This window comes from Muscardinus avellanarius, assembly GCF_963383645.1.
Source record: "Muscardinus avellanarius genome assembly, chromosome: 10".
In the NCBI taxonomy this organism is placed as follows: Eukaryota; Metazoa; Chordata; class Mammalia; order Rodentia; family Gliridae; genus Muscardinus; species Muscardinus avellanarius.
The window spans coordinates 29779103-29800116 of NC_137796.1; the positions used below are offsets into that span (position 1 = coordinate 29779103).

A 21014-nucleotide genomic window follows, 5' to 3' on the forward strand; every position below is an offset into this window, starting at 1 on the left:
TATGAAATCCAGAGAGGTGTGAGAGCTCAGGCTCAGATGCATTTTGTAAATGAATCTGAGGATGGGGCATCTGCTTCCCAAACTGTATGGTTGGACATTTTTCTGTATATTGTGTTTGTGGGGGTTTATTTTAACTTTATAGTGAAGCTTAAAAAAAAAACACAGAACAAACTAACTTTTAATAGTATACTCATAAATTATTTGCATGCTGGCTTTATTTCCCTTTCTTACTGGAAGGACCCCAGTCTGGCTTCGGAAGAGGTGGGCGGCTGTCCCTTGACTCAGGCAAACCCTTTCCCTCTTTGTGCCTCAACTTCCTAATCAACAATGAGGATGTAGGACTAGACGAACACTTCCCAAATTCACTTTTTTTTGGAAAAGCATTTGAACACTTGGTCAGACACTGGTTTGTGGGATTTTAGTGTCCTAGCACTAAAACGAGTGTGTGCGAGCTTAGAGGTTGGCAGGTTAGCTGCTGGACATCTCCTGGTTGGACTGCAGAGTATGAGCAAGCTTGCCTCTTGCTCCTCACCCTGTCTGCCCAGCTTGTTTGCTTCATTTCCTAGGGACAACCACCCAGGTCCTTCCCAGATCTAGCAAGCCGACTTTGCAGTGGGCTGTGGGTTCTCAGGCACCCGGAAGAGGCATGGTGTCACCAATTTCATTTCTCCTGGAAGACAATTTCCCCTCCTTTGTGGCAGGCCCTTGTACGGGCTGTTCCAGGGGAAGCACTGGGCTCCTACTTGCAGAGTGAATGGCTCCCGTCCCCCCAGGCACAGCTAGTGTTACTCTAGAGGAAAGCCTTGCCATTCCCGACGCGCTTCTTCTGCGCCTTCTCCCTCTGGATCAATGTGCGAGGGTATTAATCTTGTCTAATTCTCTGCAGCTGGCCTCACTTTGCCTAGCTGTTTGGGGATAAGGTTCTTTTGTCCCTCCCCCGCCACACACTTTTTTTTTCCTTTATGAGCAAACAGATTTTCTTTTGAGTTCTGGATGAATGTCATCCCAAGTTTTTGATGAGAAACAACTCTCTCTCAAACTTCTCCTGGGGCGGGCATTTCAGCAGCAAGTAGGGAAGGGGCCATTCCCTGTGACTGCAGAGCGGCCTGGGATGGAGCTCGGGCTTCTGTCCTGACAGGGAGGGTGAATAGGGATGAAGGGGCCTGCATCTGAGTCTGGATTCGCACTCCCTGCTGTGTGGCCTTAGGACATTTGTCTTCTCTGGGCCACATTGCTGCCCTTTGTGTAAGGAGGGGTTTGGGTTTGATTAATGGTTTGAATTTTTTTAAAAATTGGAGTCATCTCTTCAATTGAAAGCTATTATTAAAAAATATAGTGAAATTATTTAGTAGGAAAAAATAGGTAGTATTTAGCCCAGGATTTCTCAGCCTTAACACTCTGGACCTTTTGGTGGGAGGCTGCACTGTACTATGATTAGCAGTGTACCTGGCCTCTACCCAATAGATGTCCCTACCGGTGGCACCAAATACCTTTAGATATTGTCAAATGTCCCTGGGAAGCAGAATTGCCTCTGTGGAGAGCCATTGCTTTAACCTAAATAAATCGTTAAGAGTAAGACTCAGGGAGATGGAGGGAGTGTTACTGAGGCTCCCCCTCCGTCATCCCCAATGCTCCTTTGACAAACCAGTGTTGAGGGAGGCAGAGTGTGAAACCTGATAGACTCAGAGTCCTGGGTTCTCTCAGCTCAAAGCTTGCACATGGACCCAGAATCCTCTTCCCAGGTGGGATTTGCACATGGACCCAGAATCCTCTTCCCAGGTGGGATTTGCACATGGACCCAAAATCCTCTTCCCAGGTGGGATTTGCACATGGACCCAGAATCCTCTTCCCAGGTGGGATTTGCACATGGACCCAGAATCCTCTTCTCAGGTGGGATTTGCACATGGACCCAGAATCCTCTTCCCAGGTGGGATTTTAACTGGGGACTCTAAGGGAACCCAGCAGCTTCCTCAGCATTCACAGGTCCCAGCTCAGAAGGACGTGCCTTTTCTAGCCATTCTGACTTGGAAGCCTCCTCCAGGAAGCCTTCCATCATGAAACAATTAGGTTTTCATTATAAAGCAATGTGGAGCTCTTGAATCCTGTATTTTCTCGGAAAGAGACCTGTTTGTTTTGTGCCGCTAAACCCAGATGCCCCTCCCTACCTCTTCCTTGACAGGCAAGGAAATCGACCACTCTAACACTTCAGGGTGCTGCCGTTGGGAGCTAGTGCAGGTGCTTGAGCAGCAGAGTCTCTGGAAAGGTTTGGGGTATGGCAGTAAACCAAGCCAAGGGATAGTTGAATGTATGCTGAGTCCTGTAGTACAGGGCCTGCAGGACTCTCCTCAGAACCTCCATCTCTGCCTCCCTTCAGTGCTGCCACATGGGCTGTGAGACTCGACCAAACCTTTGCTTCCTCATCTACAAAATGTAGACACCAAGACCTCCTTTACAGGGCAGCCAGGCAGAATAGCTTAGGTGAGCTCTGGCCCCCTACACTCTGGCCTCTTGGAAAGTGGTCTGAGGATGGTCATGCCTGTGACCATGCTGGTGTTGGTACCATCATAACCCCAGCTCCCTGGTCAGACAGTCTTCTAAGAAAGCCCCGACCTCTCCTGCCATAACTGAGGCTCCCGCGTGCCTTCCAGGGACACATGCCTTCAAGGACAAAGCCTATGAGAGTTGGTGATGAGGCTTCAAAGGACCATTCCATTCCCTCCTCCAAGAAACACCATCCCTCAGCTTTCTTCCTCCTCTAGGTGTCTTGGCCTTGTAGTAAGACTAGTGGCCAGATCACTCTCCAAGTCCTGGGCTCCTCCTGGCTCCCCCCATGGGAGGAAGAATGCTTGTTTCACACTGAGAATAGCAGAGTGAGGTTCTCTGGCCTTATATGCTCTGGGCTTGGGCTTCAGGCAGGCACTTAGCAGTTCCCTGGAGACCCAGAGCTGGGAATCAGGCCAAGATATCAGAAAGCTACTGTGACCCCCAACTAGCCCTTCCTCCTACAGTTTCCATCACCTCCCAACAATGCCATCAACTATGGTCCCTCTGTGATTGATCCACTGATGAGGCCAGGGCCCCTCAGGATCCAGACCCTTCTCAAAGCCCCACATCTGGGCCCTGCGGCCCTGGGGACCATACCTTCAACACTGAGCCTTTGGGTGACCTTCCAGATCCACACAGTAACAGAGCAAGAGCACAGTAAGTAGGGAGGGAGCCACAGGCTCAGGTATGGTAGGAACTCTCCTGGAGTCCTCAGGCTGTTGATGGAGGTAGAAGATGGATTGAAGCCGGGTGTGGCGGCACACACTTGCAATCCCAGCATTTGGGAGGCTGAGACAGGAGGATCACAGTTCAAGGACAGCCTCAGCCACTTAGGGAGGCCCTTTGCAACTCAGTGAGACCCTGTTTCCAAATAAAGAATAGAAAATAGGGCTGGGGAGTGTAGCTTGGAAGTAGAATGCGCCTGGGTTCCATCCCCAGTACTGTTAAAAAAAAAAAAAAAAGAGGGATTGAGTTTGATATGACTAAGCCTGGTTTATGATGCTCCTGGCTCTGTGGCCTGGGCTTCCTTGTGCGGCCTATAAGCAGCCTGTGTACTATAGCTGTTCTCTGAGGTAGGCCTCTTCCCGATAGTTCTTCCTTACTGAAAATCAGAGCAGTTTCACCTGGACTGATGAAATGAGCCTGCACTGCCGGTGGAGAGCTGTGTAGTTCCTGGAATGGTTCAGAGTGCTTTCAGTGCTGTGACCTGAACTGGGCTTTTGGCCACTGGATATGAGCTATGAAGATCTGACCAAATCCAATAGCTCGCTTTTGGAACATGTCCAGATGGGCATCTGTGGGAGTCAGCAATGTATTTCATCTAGCCTGACGACCAGGGTACAGGCAGTGGTGACTGGCTGACAGCCAGGGAAGAAAGCAGTGGTCTTGACTTCCAACACCCTGGGTGTATGTCCTGGCAAAATCCTTAGAAATGGGACCTTATTTACTTACCTTTCAGTAAGTTGTTGAAATGCAATTTATTTAGGTGAAATAAACAAAACTCAGGTGTTCAGTTTTATGCATCTTTACATGTGCCGAGAATCCTGTGATCACCAGATCATTACACAAACACTTGTGTGATTGCAGAAAGTTCCCTGTGTCTTTTCTCTTTAATACTCCCAGTGACATAACCACGACTCTGACTTTTGTTATCATACATCAGTTTTGTCTGTTAGTATCTGGCTTCTTTCAATCAAGAAAAAAAAAAAACCTTGAGATTTATCCATATTGTTGAGTTTGTTAATGGCTTCCTTTATTTCCTTTCTTCATTGGTATTGGGAATTGAGCTCAGAGGCAGTCTACCTAATGAACTGCACCTCTAGCTCTTTTTTAATTTTTAATTTTAAAACAGGATCCCACTAAGTTGCTGAGATTTTCACTAAATTACTAAGGCTGGTCTTGAACCTGTGATCCTCCTTTTTAGCCTCTTAAGTATGAGGATTACGGGCTTGTGCCACCATGCTCCGTTGATGGCTGACTATTATTCAATTATATGAATGTACCATGGTTTATTTATACATTATCCTGTTAATCATTGGTGAGTTTCCAGTTTGTGACTATTAGCAATAAAGCAGCTATGAACATTCCTGTACAAGTCTTCTTGTGTATATATATATATATTTCTCTTGTTTATTTATCCATCAAGGAATTGTTCAGTCATAAGGTAAGTAGATAAATGTTCAATTTTACTAGAAACTGCTAAGCAGTTCTACAAAGTTATTCTTACCATTTTATCTCTTACAAGCAATGTATGTTCTGTTTCATTGCCAATACTTTATATAGTTAATTTTTAAAATCTATTTTTAGCCCTTCAGTAGGTGTGTAATGGCACACACTATAGTTTTAATCACATTACCCTAATGGTGAGTGATATTGGACACCATTTTATGTTCTTACGAGCTATTTGAATAACTTCTTTTGTAAAAGTGACTGTTCAAGTCTTGTTCATTTAAGAATGGATTGTTGCCGGGCGTGGTGGTGCACGCTTGTAATCCCCGCGCTTGGGAGGCGGAGACAGGAAGATCACGCAGGTTCGAAGCCAGCTGCGCTGACATAAGAGACCCTGTTTCAAAAATATAAAATAGGTCTGGGAGTGTAGCCCAGAGGTAGAAGGGCTTCCAGGAACCTCAGTACCACAAAAAAAAAAAGAGTGGATTGTCTTTTTATTATTAAGATATGGAGGTTCTGAAGTACTCCAGATATGACTCTTTTGTTAAATATGTGCATCATAAAAGTTTTCTCTTAGTGTTTTTTATTTCACTTTCTAATGGTTTTCTTGGTGAGCAGTTTTTAAGTTTTATGAGTTATGATTTTTTTCCATTTCTGATTGATAGTTTTATATTCTGCCTCAGAGACCTTTTCCTGTTCTAGTGTTATGGAACTATCCTCCTATGTTTATTCTAGAAGATTTGTAGTTTAATTTTCACAGTTTTGTCTCTGATTCATCTTAAACTAATTTTGGTGTGTGATGAAGTAGGAGTTAAGGTACATTTATACTAAGCATTGATATCTGATAATGTAAGTCCTCCAACATCTTCCAATGTCTTTTGGTTTTCCATATAAATAGATTTAAAATTATATTTCTTTATTTCTTTGTCTGTGTGTGGTATAGGGGATTGAACCTGGAGGCATTCTACCTTCAGGCTATATGCCCAGCTCTATTTTATCCTCCTGTCTCAGCCTCCAAAGTACTGGGATTATAGGCATGTGCCACCATGCCTGGCTAGAATTTGTTTTTAATTTTTAACAAAAATATAACCAAACATGTCTGCTGGAGTTTTATTTGAATCAAATTTAGCCTACAGTTCAATTTTAGAGAATTCACATATTAATAATATGTTCAATTCTTGAATTCATGAACATGGTTTATCTATTATTTAAATCTTTGTTACTTTTGGTTGATATAGTTAAAACCTGAGTGTTTTAAATGTTCCACTTAATATTTTCCCAAGTATTTGATGTTTCTGATGCTATTATATTTAGCATTTTAAAATGTTGTTTCTGAGTTTTTGTTAATAGAAAAAAATGGATAGTTTTTATATTGACATTGAAAATGTTTTCATAAACTCAGTAATAGACTGATTATTTGGTAACCATGGTAACAAGTAACCACCAGAACTGGCTTGTAAACTTGTTCAACAAATCAATGATAACTTGCTTCAATGAATATGATTTTGCAAATCGACAAGTCATTATTAGCTCCTTGTTTCTAAAAATCAGCCAATCAGGATAAACTCATTCCAAAGAACACACCTCAGCGTGCCAACAATAGACTCACCTACTTCTACAGATGAAATCAACTCACTTCATCATTGTAAAGTCCACAAGCTTTGAACTCCATTATAAAATTTTCCTTGTGATTCCTACCTTTCCTTCTCCATAATTTAGAAATGTGTTGCTTAATTTTCAAGGATTTGGAATTTTCTAGTTAGTTTTTGTTATTGATTTCTATGTTGTGGTTAGAAAATATAATACAGATAATTTTAAGATTTTGAAGTTATTTAAAACTTGTCTTAGAGTTCATCACAAAGTGTATTAAATGTTTTACTTACACTAACATAATGATCTATGTCAATTAGATCAAATTGATTAATGCCGTTCAAATTTGTATCTTTATTATTTTTTCTGCTTATTTAATCATTTGTAAAGAGGGAGTTGTGTTAGCACTTCTATCTATGATTATGTTTTCTATTTCTACTTTTTATTTTTTGCAGTACTGGAGATGGAAACCAGGGACATTCTACCTCCGAACTACATCCCAGCCCTAATTTTTTGTTCTTTATTTTTGAAACAGGGTTTCACTGAGTTGCAAAGGGCCTCACTAAGTAGCTGAGGCTGTTTGTAAACCGCAATCCTCCTGTCTCAGCCTCCTGGATGCTGGGATTACAAGCTTGCACCACCATGCCTGGCTTATTTCTACTTTTAGTTAAAGTTTTGCTTCATACATCTTGAGGTTAAATTGTTAAATACATACAGACTTAGGATTGTTATTCAGTCAGTTATACATATCCATATTCATGGATCCAACCAACCATGGATAGAAAATATATTTAAAGATTGTGTCTGGGAATACAAGCGTGTACATCCATGCCCAGCTCAGGACCTACTTTGACAAGGAACTACAACAATGGCTAATATGTTGACATTTGTGGCTGGGAGTGATGGCACATGCCTGTAACCCCAGTACTTGGGAGGCTGAGACTGGAGAATTGCAGGTTTTAAGATAGCCTCAGCAAGTAGAAAGATTCTCAGCAACCTAGGAAGATCCTGTTTCAAAACTAAGACTTCTGGGAAGATGGCGACTGAGAAAAGCAGCAATTACGAGTCCTGCTAGCAATCGATTTCTATTGCCATAAAATCAGTGCTTTTTATAGCCAGAAAACACTATCAGCAGAGAAATAAAAAATGTAAACACAAGGGACAGAGAAAAAGAAGACCAGAAGAACAACCAGAGACCAGGAAAGAAACCAGCCCGCAATGTGGTGGCGGAGCTGTGCCAGCACCATCTTGCCTCACAACACCAGGCTCCAGAGAGGAAAGGTAAGCAAGGAGCTGAAGTGAGCAGCTGCGGATCACTCAGGTATAATTTAGCAGTTCTTTCAGTGCAAAGAATGTCTGAAACTCCCAGTGGTCAACCTTATCACATCTTCCAGGGACTCAGAACGGAGCTCAAAACCAGAAAATAAATACGCCAGCCTCACGGCCGAGAGCATGACAGCAGCGCCATATTGCCAGCAGTGGTGGTGAGTTCACCATGCCCTCAACACCTCCAGATCAGTGCACACAATAGCTGTAAGTGAAACTGCGGCCCCTAGAGGAGAAATCCCAGCACTGCACTCCCAGAGACTTGTGCAGCTTTGATAATCTCCCTGGGTCTGAGATTTTGCAGTACAACCCAGTGAAGGAGTAGCGATGGCAGAGATACCACACCCTAGTCCCAGCATCTCCCCATGGGAAAACACCCAGTCCAGCACCCACACAGTCTCTCGCAGCCTCGATTAACTCTCTGGGTCTGAGTCTTTGCAATACAACTTAGTAAAGGAGTAGTGGTAGCTGAGATTACCACAAACTCGAGATCCAGAGCACCCTAAGTGAAGTCATGGTGACCCAGGGAAGAACCCAGAGAAGGCACAAACTTCTGAAATCATGGGAAAGAGGAACAACAATAGAGCAATGAATGGCCACAACCCCATAATATCAGAACCTGATAACAGAGAAATTCAGAGCTCTCCAGATGATAAAATCAGGACTATAACTGTGGAAATAATACAGGACCTTCAAAAAGAATTTAGAGAGAGTCTAAAAGAAATAAAGGATGCAATCATTGAAGTAAATGCCTCAATACAAACTATAAACAATCGATTAGACCACATGGAGAATAGAATCTTGTTCCTAGAAGATGATCACTCCAAAAATGAACGCATAATTTATAACTTAGAAAAAAATTCAGGCAGCCAGCAGGAATCTGACATTGAAAAAATATGGGCCCATTTTAAGAGAGCTAACCTAAGAATAATCAGAATAGAGGAGGAAAAAGAAGGTGAAACTAAAGGGATCAATAATGTCTTCAAAGAAATAATAGCAGAAAATTTTCCATAGAGCAAGAGGTCAATACATAGGTCCAGGAAACTTATAGAACTCCCTTTAGACAGGATCAGAGAAAAGGTTCTCCACACCACATAATTGTCAAAATGACCAATGTGGAAGCCAAGCAGAGAATCTTAAAGGCAACAAAAACAAAAGGCCAAGTCACGTTCAGAGACAAACCAATTAGAATCACTCCAGACTTTCCTAACCAAGTCATGAAAGCCAGAAGGGCGTGGAGTAACATATTCCAAACTCTGAAAGAAAACAACTTCCAGCCAAAAATTTCCTACCCAGCAAAACTATCTAACAATTTAGATGGGGAAATAAGAAGTTTCCATGACAAACAGAAACTGAAGGAATTTATGTCTTCAAAACCAGCGCTAGAGAAAATACTCAAAGAGATTAACTACAAAGAAGAAATAGGTAATACACACCAGAACCAGAGAAACAAAATTCTCCATCCAGCAGACAACTAAGCAAAGAAGAATAAACAGTATTTCAAACAGAAATAAAATCTTAACATGTTAGGAACTAAAAGTTATCTCTCAATAATCACACTGATGTAAATGGCCTCAATTCCTCAATAAAAAGACATAAAGTGGCAAAACAGATTAAAAAACAGAATCCATCCATATGCTGCTTACAAGAAACATACTTTACAAGTAAAGATAGTAACAAACTCAAGGTAAAGGGCTGGAACAAGGTAATTCATGTTAAGTAGCCATCCTAACAAATGTGAAGTAGTATTTCAGTATTGTTTTTATTTGTATTTCCTTAATGATTAGTTATATTATGATAATGATGAGTGATATTCATATGTTTATTGGTCATATAAAAATCTTTGGAGATTCATCATCTATTTTAGTCTTTTACCTATTTCTAAATTGTATTGTTTGCTTTTATTGTTGCTAATTTCTAGGATTTCTATTTGGAATGTTAATATACCTTCAGATATAGCATTTGAAAATATTTTATCCCATTCTATCAATAACTTTTAATTCTGTTTACAGTGTTTTTGGATGTGTAACATTTTTAAAATTTTTATGAAGTTTGTTTATTCTTTTGTTGACTGTGCCTTTGGAATCATATCCAAGAAATCCCTGCCAATTTCAATGTTGTGAAGTTTTATGACCCAGGTTTTCTTCTAAAAGTTTATAGTCTTAAGATTTACATTTAGGTCTTTTATCTATTTTGAGTTAATATTTGCATATGGTGTTAGGTAAGGGTCTAATTTTATTCTTTTTCATGTAATTATTATTTTTCAACAATATTTAGTGAAGAGATTATTTCCTTCACCAAGTGTTCTTGGAAACCTTGTCAAAAATAACTGGACCATATATGGAAGAATTTATTTCTAGGCTTTTTATTTTACTCCACTGGTTTATATATCTGCCTTTATAGCAGTACAACACTGTTTCAATTATTGTAGCTTTATAAGGTTTGAAATCAGAAAATGTACATCTTCTAGCTGTGTTCTTTCTTGAGATTGTTTTTGGTATTAAGAGTTCATATTTCATGTTAGGATAGATTTTTTTCTGGAAAAAAAAGTATAATAGTTTCACCTTATAAAAAAAGAAAAAATATCCTCTGGTAAGAAAGAAAACAAGAAAAAAATATTGAAATGTTATCTCTAAGTGATCAAAAGTTTGATATCAGACAAATGAATCTGTTATGTGAGATTATCATTGTTAATTTTGGATAAATTGCTATAATACTTAAAAATATTTAATTAAAAATAAAGATTGTATTTGTATTGAACATGCACAGATTGCCTTCTCTTGTCATTATTTCATAAACAATACAGCAATGCAAATATTTGCCTAGAATTTACATTGTATTAGGCATTATAAGCAATCTAGAGATGATATAAATATATATGGATGGATGTGTAAAGGTTCTATGCAAATACTATGTCACTTTATACAAATAACTTGAGTATCTATAGATTTTGCTATGCCCTCTTCCTTCTTCTCCTCCTCCTCTTCCTCCTCTTCCTCCTCTCTCTTTTCTCTCTTTCTCTTTCTCTATCTTCCCCTCCCTTCCTCCCTCCTTCTCTCTCAACATCCTAGAAATAATTTCCCCAAATACCAAGGGACAACTTTATACTTTTCTCATCATTTTATTTTCAAAATTCTATCGGTTCATATCCATTATACAGAATAGTGGGTTCCATTGTGGAATATTTATGTATACATGGAACATAATTGATAAGTTCACTCTCCAGTATCTTTTTCCTCCCTTCCTCTGAAATCCCTCTCTACGTAATGGTCTCCCTTCTACTTCCACGAGATCCCTTTTTCTTTTTTAGTTTACACAGATTAGAGAAAACACGTAACACTCATTTTCTGAGTCTGGCTTACTTGCCTTAACATGATTTATCAATAAAATAATAATCCTCTTTATCTGTCAATATTTCTTGTCTTGAAAGATACTATACTGATGATACTAAAAATCTCTGCTTTAAATTCAAGTGCTTAGTCTGTTTTCATTAAATGCATTTACTAACATGAGTACATTTCAGTTTATGTTTTGTTGCTGGATTTGTATTTTTCTCACCTGTTCTTTTGTTGTTGTTCCTCTTTTCCTACTTTCTTTTAAATTAGTTAAGTATTTTCCAAGTATTAGTCAAGTATTTTGGAGGAGTCTGCTATTTTTTAGATAAATAATATAAGGAACTTAAAAACCCCACAATTTCCTTTTACTCTAGTTTACTTCTGTAATATAGGAGCCTTGTGATATATTAGCATTTTGTTCTATTTGTTATTTTCTTTCAGCCTCAAGAACATTCTATAAAGTTGGCAGTAGTGTTTCCACTTTCATTCCTGAATTTAGTAATTTGAGTCTGTTTTCTTTTTGTCCTTGATGAACCTAGAAAAAAATCATCAATTTTTTCAAAGAACTAGGTGTAGGTTTTATTGACCACATTTATTGATTTTTAGTCTCCATTTTGTTTATCTCCACTCTAATATTTCTTTTTTTCTTTATGTTAGTTTTGAATTTAGTTGTTCTTCTTTTTCTGGTTTCTTAAGATAGGCAATTATTGATTTGAGATCTTCATTTTTAATGTGGACATTTATAGTATAAAATTCCCTTGAACACTGTTTTCATTGTACTATTCTTGAAAGATAGTTTAATGATATAGGATTTACATAGATAATACCTTTCTTTTCATATTTTTTTATCATCAGACTTCCATTGTTTCTATGAAAATATCCATCATACTTACTGCTTTCCTTCTAGAATCCAATGTGTTTTTTAAATTTTCTGGCTGCTGGCAATATTTGTTCTAGTTTTAATTTTCAGAAATCGACTATGACATGCTAAGGAGTAATGTGATTTTATTAATTTTTCTCATAGGTTGTTAGTTTGCTTAAGATTTTTAGATACACAGACTGGTATCTTTCATCATTTTCAAGTAGTTTTGCTATTTTATTATTTTTCCCATTTTCTAGACTCTAATTATACATGTGTTAGAGCACTGTATGTTACAACTTGCATTATTGATGCTTCTGTTTTTCTTATTATTATTGATTTCAAGTTTGCTGACCCTCCCTTCAACTTAGTCTAGTCTGCTACTAAACCTATTCAATTAGTTCTATATTTTATATATTGTATTTTTTAGCTTTAGAATTTTCATTTGGTTCCTTGTAGGGTTTTCATTTCTCTACTGAAATTCTCTATCTCTGCTTAAATTCTTCTCTGAATTCTTTAATGCACTTATACTAGTGATTTGAAAGTTTTTGTCACTACTGACATTTTTTTTTTTGCCATTTATGGGAACTCCTTCTAATGACCTTATTTGTCTTTCAATTATAGGCCACATTTTCTTGTTTCTTCATGATTTATCTATTTTTCTATTGTATACCAGATATGGTAAATTGGACTGTTCTCATCAGAAATTGAGCTGAATCAGTGCTAGGACTTTAATTATCTAACCTCTGATTTCAAATGTCTTGAAGGTGGACGTGAGTCCCAATCTTCTGTGGGACTTTGATATGGAGCATTGTAGATATGCAAGATTTCTATGTTTTTTCTTCATTTCTTTTAGCTTCTCAGAGCCATTTCCTACTCAGCAAAATCCTGTAAAGATGAATTGGCATTTAGGGAGCAGATTGTCTGTTTTGCACTTTTCCATATATCATTTTTCTGGGCTAAACCACATTAGGCTTTATAAACTTAGATGGTTTGTCCTTGTCCCTGGAAACCTCCCCTACCTGTGATCTGCTCACTCTTACTGATTCATGACCCCAGCTTGGCATCTTCTCCTAAAGATGTAGCTGTACTCATCCATATTCATCTATGCTCATTTAGAAACATCTTGTTCTCTCTGTATTTAGTTCTATTGAACTTCTTTGTATTTAGCTCAATTGGACTTCTCTGTGTCCACAGTTCTTTGATAGCTTTAAGAAAAACTGTAATTTAAAACATTTGTCCGGTGTTTTCTCCTTGTTACAGCAGGAGCTATAACAAGCTTTTATGTCGTAACTAGAAGGAAACTCCATGGATGCTTTATAAGCAGAATTACATTAAAAATAAATAATTTATTTTCAGTCTTAGAAAAGCCCAAATGATGAGTGCTGAAGTTTTAATATCAAGCTCGAGCATTTTGTAATGTGTTAAACCACACATTTTTTTTCTTTTAGATATTAAGCAAACCTTGTATACCACTGTAACTGAGGGAAAGGTTAAACACATTCTGTTTTCAATTGCCTTTTTGAATTTTATTTATTTAATTTTATGCTTTTATTAGTGCACTATAATTATATGTTGGGTCCAAAGTTATGTAAACACACGTGCACATAGCACTTAGTGTATTTCCTTCTGCATCCCATCCTACTTCCCCCTCTTCCTTCCCCATATATGTTAGTGAGATTGGGAGTGATATCTTCATATATGGGCATAGCATTATTTGAACTGTTTCCTTCCTTAAAGTTTCACTTGACTTTAAATAAGTGACTTTAAAAATCACTTAGTTTGGAGGTCACGCAGCTGAATAAAATATTAGTTTCAAACTAGCTTGGTTGTAGATGATAGCTCTGACTGAAGCCTATATAACATGTTAAAGTGATTGCTTTTTTTCTATATCCCTATTTTCAGGAGAAAGATGATTTTTTTTTTTTTGGTGGTACTGGGGGTGGAACCTACCTCCGGGGTGGCTTCCTACCTCCGGGATATACTCCCAGACCTATTTTATGTTTTGTTTGGAAACAGGGTCTCACTAAGTTGCTGAGAGCGTCACTAAGTAGCGGAGGTTGGCTTCGAAACTGTGCGATCCTCCTGTCTCAGCCTCCCAAGGACTGGGATTACAAGCGTGCACCACCACGCCTGGCTTGCAAGATACTTTTGTATCTTAATGATCAACTGGAAGATTAGCTATTCCTGGGAAACAGAAATAAAAGGAAACGAGTCATGAAATTTACTAATCAATTATTTCTCTCTAGATTTATAAGACCTAGGACATCTGATGGTCTTCAGTTAACATTAAAGAGTGACAGAGACTACCTACAAAATTCCTTTCATGCTCTCGAGTTTCCAAGATGGTCTTTGTCTTGGGGATAATAGTTTTCCATTCATCTTCTCTCTGTCTTTCCTTTGCCTCCTTTATCTTCCCATAATTTTTTTTCCTGTCAGCCTGATGGAATATATAGAGAAGTTCCATTCTTTTTGGGTGTTTGCAGGAATCCACAGACTATTTATGCTACTACCAGAGGCACTTAGATAAAATTCCTTTAAGTGAGTATTACTTCATCATCCTGTCTGGAAGGTCATTACAATTTGGTTCTGAAATTCAGTCAAGAGAAAGTTTGTAAGGAGCTTCTATTTTAAGATTAGCCTACTGTCATACTGTGAAATATGTAAGTGGTCTTTATCTCCTATTTTCTGACATGCAGCTCCTAAAATCCTGGGAATCTAGAGTTAACAGGTTTTTTGTTTTGTTTTGTTTTGTTTTGTTTTTGCAGGTCTGGTAATGGAACCCAGGAGCATTTGACCTCCAAGCTATACCCTCTGCCCCATTTTTTATTCTTTATTTTGAAACAGGGTCTCACTAAGTTGCAGAGGGCCTCACTAAGTAGCTGAGGCTGTCCGCAAACTGCCATCATCCGGTCTCAGCCTCCCAAATGCTGGGATTACAAGCGCGCGCCACCACGCCTGGCTAACAGTTTCTTTTTTGTTATGAGATGACTAGTGGCTGGGACTCCTGGGTGACTCTGGATGGGGCTAGCTGTCAGGGAAATAGTCATGTTAGTCCTCCTAACCTCTAGGGAAGGGGAGAGGTATTGAATGGCCAATGATTTAATTAGCCATGTCTACATAATGAAGCCTCTAAAAACTAATAAAATGAATGGATTAGGGAACTTCTGGACAGCTGAATACATGGAACTTCCTGGAAGATGGTGTACCCAGAGAAAGGATGGAATCTCAGTGTCCCTTCCCAAATACTGTTTCCTATATATCTTTCCCATCTGCCTTTACTGTACCCTTTTAAATATTCTCTGTAATAAGTTAACAAACATAAGTAAAGTGTTTCCCAAGTTCTGTGAGTAATTTTGTAAATTAATCCAAGCAATGGAGGGGGTTGTGGGAACTCTAATTTATAGCTGGTAAGTTTGAATTAGAGGTCATGACCTACTACTTGTGATTGGCATCTGAGGCAAGGTATAGTCTTGTGGGACTGAACCCTCTACTGAGGGATTTGATATTATCACCAGGTAGAGAGTCAGAACTGAATATAGTTAAAGGACTTCCAGGTAGCACGCATTGGAGACTTGCTTGATGTGTAAGGAAACAATACTACATGTCTAGTGAAATGTTGTGTTTAATGGTGTATGAGAATAGAAATGAAGAAAAAAAAAACCTTGTTGTTTTTTTTTCTCCCTATCCCTTAGCCCATCAATATCTACTTCAGATCCTTTAGAATTTTAGCAGGTTCCAGGATTGACTATTTTCCTGGGTATGGGTTATTATAGGGCCACCTTGAGTAAAGCTCTCCCCTTTAACTATAACATTAATAAGGGAAGCGCATTCACAATTTTAAACTTAGCATTTATCAAAGCCCTGCTGTGTTAGGCTCTGAGCTGGTCACTGGAGGATGTGAAATGAATCTGAAATGTCCCTGTCCCTATCCCCATATGAGCTTCCAGTTGACTCACCAGTCCATAGCTTGGTGAAAGAGGCTGCACAGCATTATGGTTGAAAATTTAAGTCAGACAGATCCATATCTGAAGATCAGCTTTACCACACTAGCTGTGTGACCTTCTCGTAACCTCCCTGCATCTTAGTCTTCTTCTCTATAAATAGAATAAGAATAGAATTAACTCCCTAGCATTTTGTGAAGATTCGATATGACAGTACTTGCAAAATGCTTAGCACAGGGACTGATATAGCCAGTAAGTGGAAATGATCATCTTAGTTTGGGTTCCTTTAAATGCAGAACATGAGACAAAGACTTAGGTTCAGGTAGTTTATTTAGGAGGCAATTTGGGGAATAAGGAAACATGAGACCAGATAATGGAGGAAAGAATGAATATAGGGTATTTTGTTAAGATTTTTGCTACTATCAGTGGGGAGTCTTGACCCCACTGGATCTATTGAGTAATTAACTGAATACCTGATATAATTGTGCACTTGAATAGCAGGGAGCTAGGACCTTGATCCACTGGTTCCATGATCCATTTGCTAAATTAGAATGCCCCTAAGGATATTACCTGCTTTGGGGCCAAATTTGTGCATAGCTCAGGAGATTTCAACAACACTACAAAAAGCCCCAGAACAGAGGTAAAGAGCTGCATGAACCAGTTGAGACGGAACTTATTGACATGAAGTGCCTGTGCTTCCTTGCACCAGTCTAAAAAAACTTCAGGTGAAGTGATAGGTGATCTTAGTGTTAGAAGTAAATTTTTATGGTGTCATGAGAAAAGGCACATATTTGGAAGCAGCTCGGCAAGGCGAAGTTAACTTTTTGCAAACAGGGATCCTGCCACCAGTAAGTCAGGCATGCGGGAACAGCACTGCAGAAAGCTGCTGGGTATTTTATTTCCAGCTTGGGACTTCTGTACTGGGATTCATTTAGTGGGAACAGACCCTCACAATCTTTATGCCATTGGCTAAAGGAGATGCCAGGGGAAGGGTTGACACTCACAATCTCCTGGAAATGCTATCTTTACAAAAATACAAGCACATATAAGGTTACATGATGGCAGATTTACAAAATGGAGCCTAAGTCAAGCTTTTCTTTTGATAGGAAAGATCTAATTATATTCTCATACCAGAGGATATGATGTGGAACACCAAAGATATCTGCTATAGTCCACTTGGAACTGCTTATACCTCATATTAAGTTTATTTCATCACAGAATCTTCATGATGGCATCAGCTACAATCTCCATAAAAGAGTCAATACAGGAGAGTTAGAGGAACAAGATCAGTATCTGCTTCTGCAGCAGGTCCTGGGACCAGATCTACCTGGTAGAATATTTTAGATGAGCCTCAGGTTGATTTGACTTGCCATGTTGAATTTGTTGTAACTGATCATTGAGGCACCTATGTTATACTACTGCTACACGGCAGCAGCCTTATTTTTATTTTTGGTACTGGGGATTAAACTCAGGGGCATTCTACTTCTAAGTTACACTCCCATCCTATTTTATTTTCATTTTGCAACAGGCTTGTTAGTTTTTGATGAGAGTCTTACTACTTGCCGAGGCTGGCCTTGAACCTGAGATCCTCCAATCTCAGCTTTTCCCAAGTACTGAGATCACAAGCGTGTGCCACCATGCCTGACTAATTTTTTTTTACATGATAATGTAAAGGGTGTAGTAACTTTCCCTCCTTCCTTTCTAAGGTTTTCAGGAGTCCAAAGTAATTAGGCAACAGTTTTAGTTTTAAGTTCAATGGAATCTCTCCTGTATGAAATGGTCAACTGTATTGACTGGTGGAAGCATTCCTCTAGCCTTAGGAAGAGGACCTAATATTCCCCCAAAGGCTTAGGAAACAGAGAGCACAAATTCTGGAAGTGAGTCACTGGGAGTGAGAGTAATACAGACAATATTTCTCTCTACTTCATGATTTGCTGACTGTTCTCTTCTAGCTACTGGGGGATACCACCATGCTCATACGGTAGTCCTCTCTTGCCTGAGTTGTATTTTTCCATGGCTTTTGTTATCTGTAACAAACTAATGTCTGAAAATATTAAGTTAGAAGTACCAGAAATAAAAATATAGGTTTTAAATAATTATTATAACAATGTTGTTATAATTGTTATGTTTTATTGTTGGTTTATATCTTCCTGTACCTAATTTATAAAATAAGATTTATTACAGATATGCATGTATAGAAAAAACACAATCCATATAGGGTTTGATACTACACATTGTTTCAGGCATCCACTGAGGGTCTTAGAATGCATTTGCTGTGGGTAAGGAGGGATGACTGTACTGAATTCTGTAGTTCAACCTTCCAGTCTCAGAGAGCGTTTCTCCCAAGTTGATATCTTAGCTGGTATCTTAAAAGACCATTTCATTGACCTACTGGGGTGATTACTTTCAGTTGATGCTACATGTTGAAGGGCCAGTGGGTCCTGAAGCCATTTCTTTGCTGTCTCATCCTTAACCATAAAGTAACTTCTTTTTGCTGATATTTTATGGGATTACATCTCAGCAAATTAGGTAAAGGATCTTAGGTAGTGGTGCTGGCAAAGGTATTGTGGGCAGGGAAGGTGAACTCAAAAAACCATACCATAGATGCCAATTCTGGTGAGGACGAATTACTGTCCTTCTCTCATTCCAAGTGGAAGGAGTCTGACATAACAAACTTGTTTCTAAATAGATTTTGAAACCACATGTATCAAGGGTTCATATTCCTTTCTGCTGTTGCTGACTTTTCAGCAGCAGTACTTCTTGGTCAATCAGAGCCCAGGCTGGATTTCTTTCTCTTTCTCCCTCCCTTCCTTCCTTCCTTCCTTCCTTCCTTCCTTCCTTCCTTCCTTCCTTCCTTCCTTCCATCCTTTCTCTCTCTCTCTCTTCCTTCCTTCTTCCTCCTCCTCCTCCTCCTCTTCCTCCTCCTCCTCCTCCTCTTCCTCCTCCTCCTCCTCCTCCTCCTCCTCCTCCTCCTCCTCCTCCTTCTTCTTCTTCTCTCTCTCTCTCTCTCTCTCTCTCTCTCTCTCTCTCTCTCTCTTTCTTCTTCTTTCTTTTTTTATGGTACTAGGGATGGAACCCAGGGGCATTCTGCCTTCGAGCAATACCCCCCAGCCCTTTTTTTTTATTCTTTATTTCAAAACAGGGTCTTGCTGAGTTTCAAAAGGCCCCACTAAGTAGCAGAGGCTGTCCGCAAACCACGATTCTCCTGTCTCAGCCTCTCAAATGCTGTTTCAAGTGTGCACCACCACGCCCAGCTCCAGGCTGAGTTTCTTTTGGCCAACACAGCCAGTCTGCTCATGGGCTCATTTTGTGAGCCTGGCACAGCTGAAGAGAGAGGCTGGTCAATATGCCATAGGTGACTCTTGTTCATCTTCTTTTAGAGTTCCTTGTTTGTACTTAATGCTCTCTTGTGTTATTAACATGAGACACAAAAGTCTACAGACTGAGCCACTTCCCTGATGGAGCCACATGATTCTTCCTCAAGCCACCTTCTTGTGGGTCTTCCTATCTGTTTCTTCCCAGGCCCCCGAGCAACCAGCCATGTTAATTGCCACTGTCTAGAAGTCATGGAGGTCTTCACCTCAGGTCTTCTTTGTCCCCATTCATGGTACACAATCATGCATATTTTTTAAAATCTGGACACTAGGCAGTTTCACTCTCACTACTGTCCTTTAGGACAGTATCTGAGGGTGGCTGTTGTATAACAGTTGAATTTAGCTCATTTTATTAAAGGCATCCCACCAGTCAGCCTACCAGGCCTTCCTCCTCATAGCTGAGGGGCCCACCTCATCATCACTAGAGCAAACCTGCCATGAGGTGGTAGATGAATGTTATTGAGGGGGAGACACTGGTGCAGTAGAGGGAGAAGACATGAGGTCAGCCACGTGTCTGAGACTTACTCGTGCTATCCAGACTTGCTTGGTCACAATTTCTAGTATACCAAAGGTGCTTGCCTGAACTTACTGGTGGGTCTGAAAATCCTCAGCTCACAGTGGGTCCACTTGATATGTCATGGTAGGATAATAGTAGCCATGGGACTTCACCTTGTAGGCTTCTAACTAGAGCTTCCAATGATTGACTGAGAGGGCCAGCTGCTTGCCTCTGAAATTTAGCATCAAATTTACACTAAGGCTGTGGGTACCACAGGTTTCTCCATGCTAGTGAACAAGTGTGGAAGGGATACAAGGGCAGAGAAATTTCTGGATGACTTGGGATAGCTCTGGTGGTTGACTTAGTCTCAGAGACTCCCAACACACTGGGAGGTCCTTCCTCACTTTTCACACTAGTCTAGCATGTTCATCCAAGATTTTTTTTTGTATCTGTTTTATCCTTAGAGTCTCCTTTCAGAGTCTACCATGGTCATTCAGCTTCCCTTGCCTTTCTTGTCCCCCCCCTTTATACTAATAGATATTTTGCCTAATAAAAATTATTGCACATTGAATCCTCTTTTGGCATCTTCTTGGAAGACTCAGACTCACACAAGTAGTATCAGGACTGGTCTCGGAGGACATGTGGTAATATGGGGCTCTGTGTCTGGGTCACCTATTGCCTAGCAGGAAAAGAGCATACAATGTTAGTTTGGCTTAGTTGCTAAATATTTTTTTGGTCATGACCTGGTAAATATGTCCCCTCTGATGCTGAAGGAGGTACAATGATAAGAACATTTGAAAAATGTGAGGAGGTCAAAGTGTGTGAAGCATAGGCACTACTAAGGAGAATGGGAGATAGAGAACTGGTAACAAGTAGGTAATGACTAAGTGTGAGGTCAAGAGAGCTTGGTGGGAGCTCAATAAAGGTTTTCCATTGGGGCAGCCACTCTCAGCCTCCTGCTAGATCCTCCATTCTTGCTTCCTGTCTTATCATGGATGTTAAGCAGTATGAGGTATCATGTCTATTAAGCATCCCCATCACTTCTTACAGGTCATGCCTCTTCTCTGATTCTTTGGCGTTGGTGGTCTTTAAAGTAACTACAGCTTCCTGACTTCTGGCAGTTAAGCATCATCACCCAGTGTGTATTACTTTGAGACTCCCTTCAATGTTAATGAGCTCAACTCTGCGATGCCATTTCCCCTGGGCAACAGAAAAAGACCACCACCAAACATGCTTTTCATTTTATAATTTATGGGTGTGTTGCAATTATACATCATAGTGAGATTCAAAGTGATACGTTCATACATGCACACGTCACTTGGCATATTTCTTTCTGAATCCCACCCGGCTTCCCTCTTCTCCCTCCCTATACATGTT

The 21014-nt window shown here is 39.7% G+C and overlaps 1 protein-coding gene across 1 annotated transcript in view; it reads left to right on the plus strand.

The window, feature by feature from the left end:
* Positions 1-1755: 1755 nt before the first annotated feature.
* Positions 1756-21014, plus strand: part of CES5A (carboxylesterase 5A) — a gene marked incomplete at both ends in the record, with an annotated part of 62887 nt that continues 43628 nt past the window's right edge. The window contains 2 exons of the mRNA XM_080703526.1: positions 1756-1890; positions 3009-3201. Coding sequence (XP_080559652.1) covers positions 1756-1890; positions 3009-3201 — 328 coding nt within the window. The remainder of the gene's footprint in view (positions 1891-3008; positions 3202-21014) is intronic.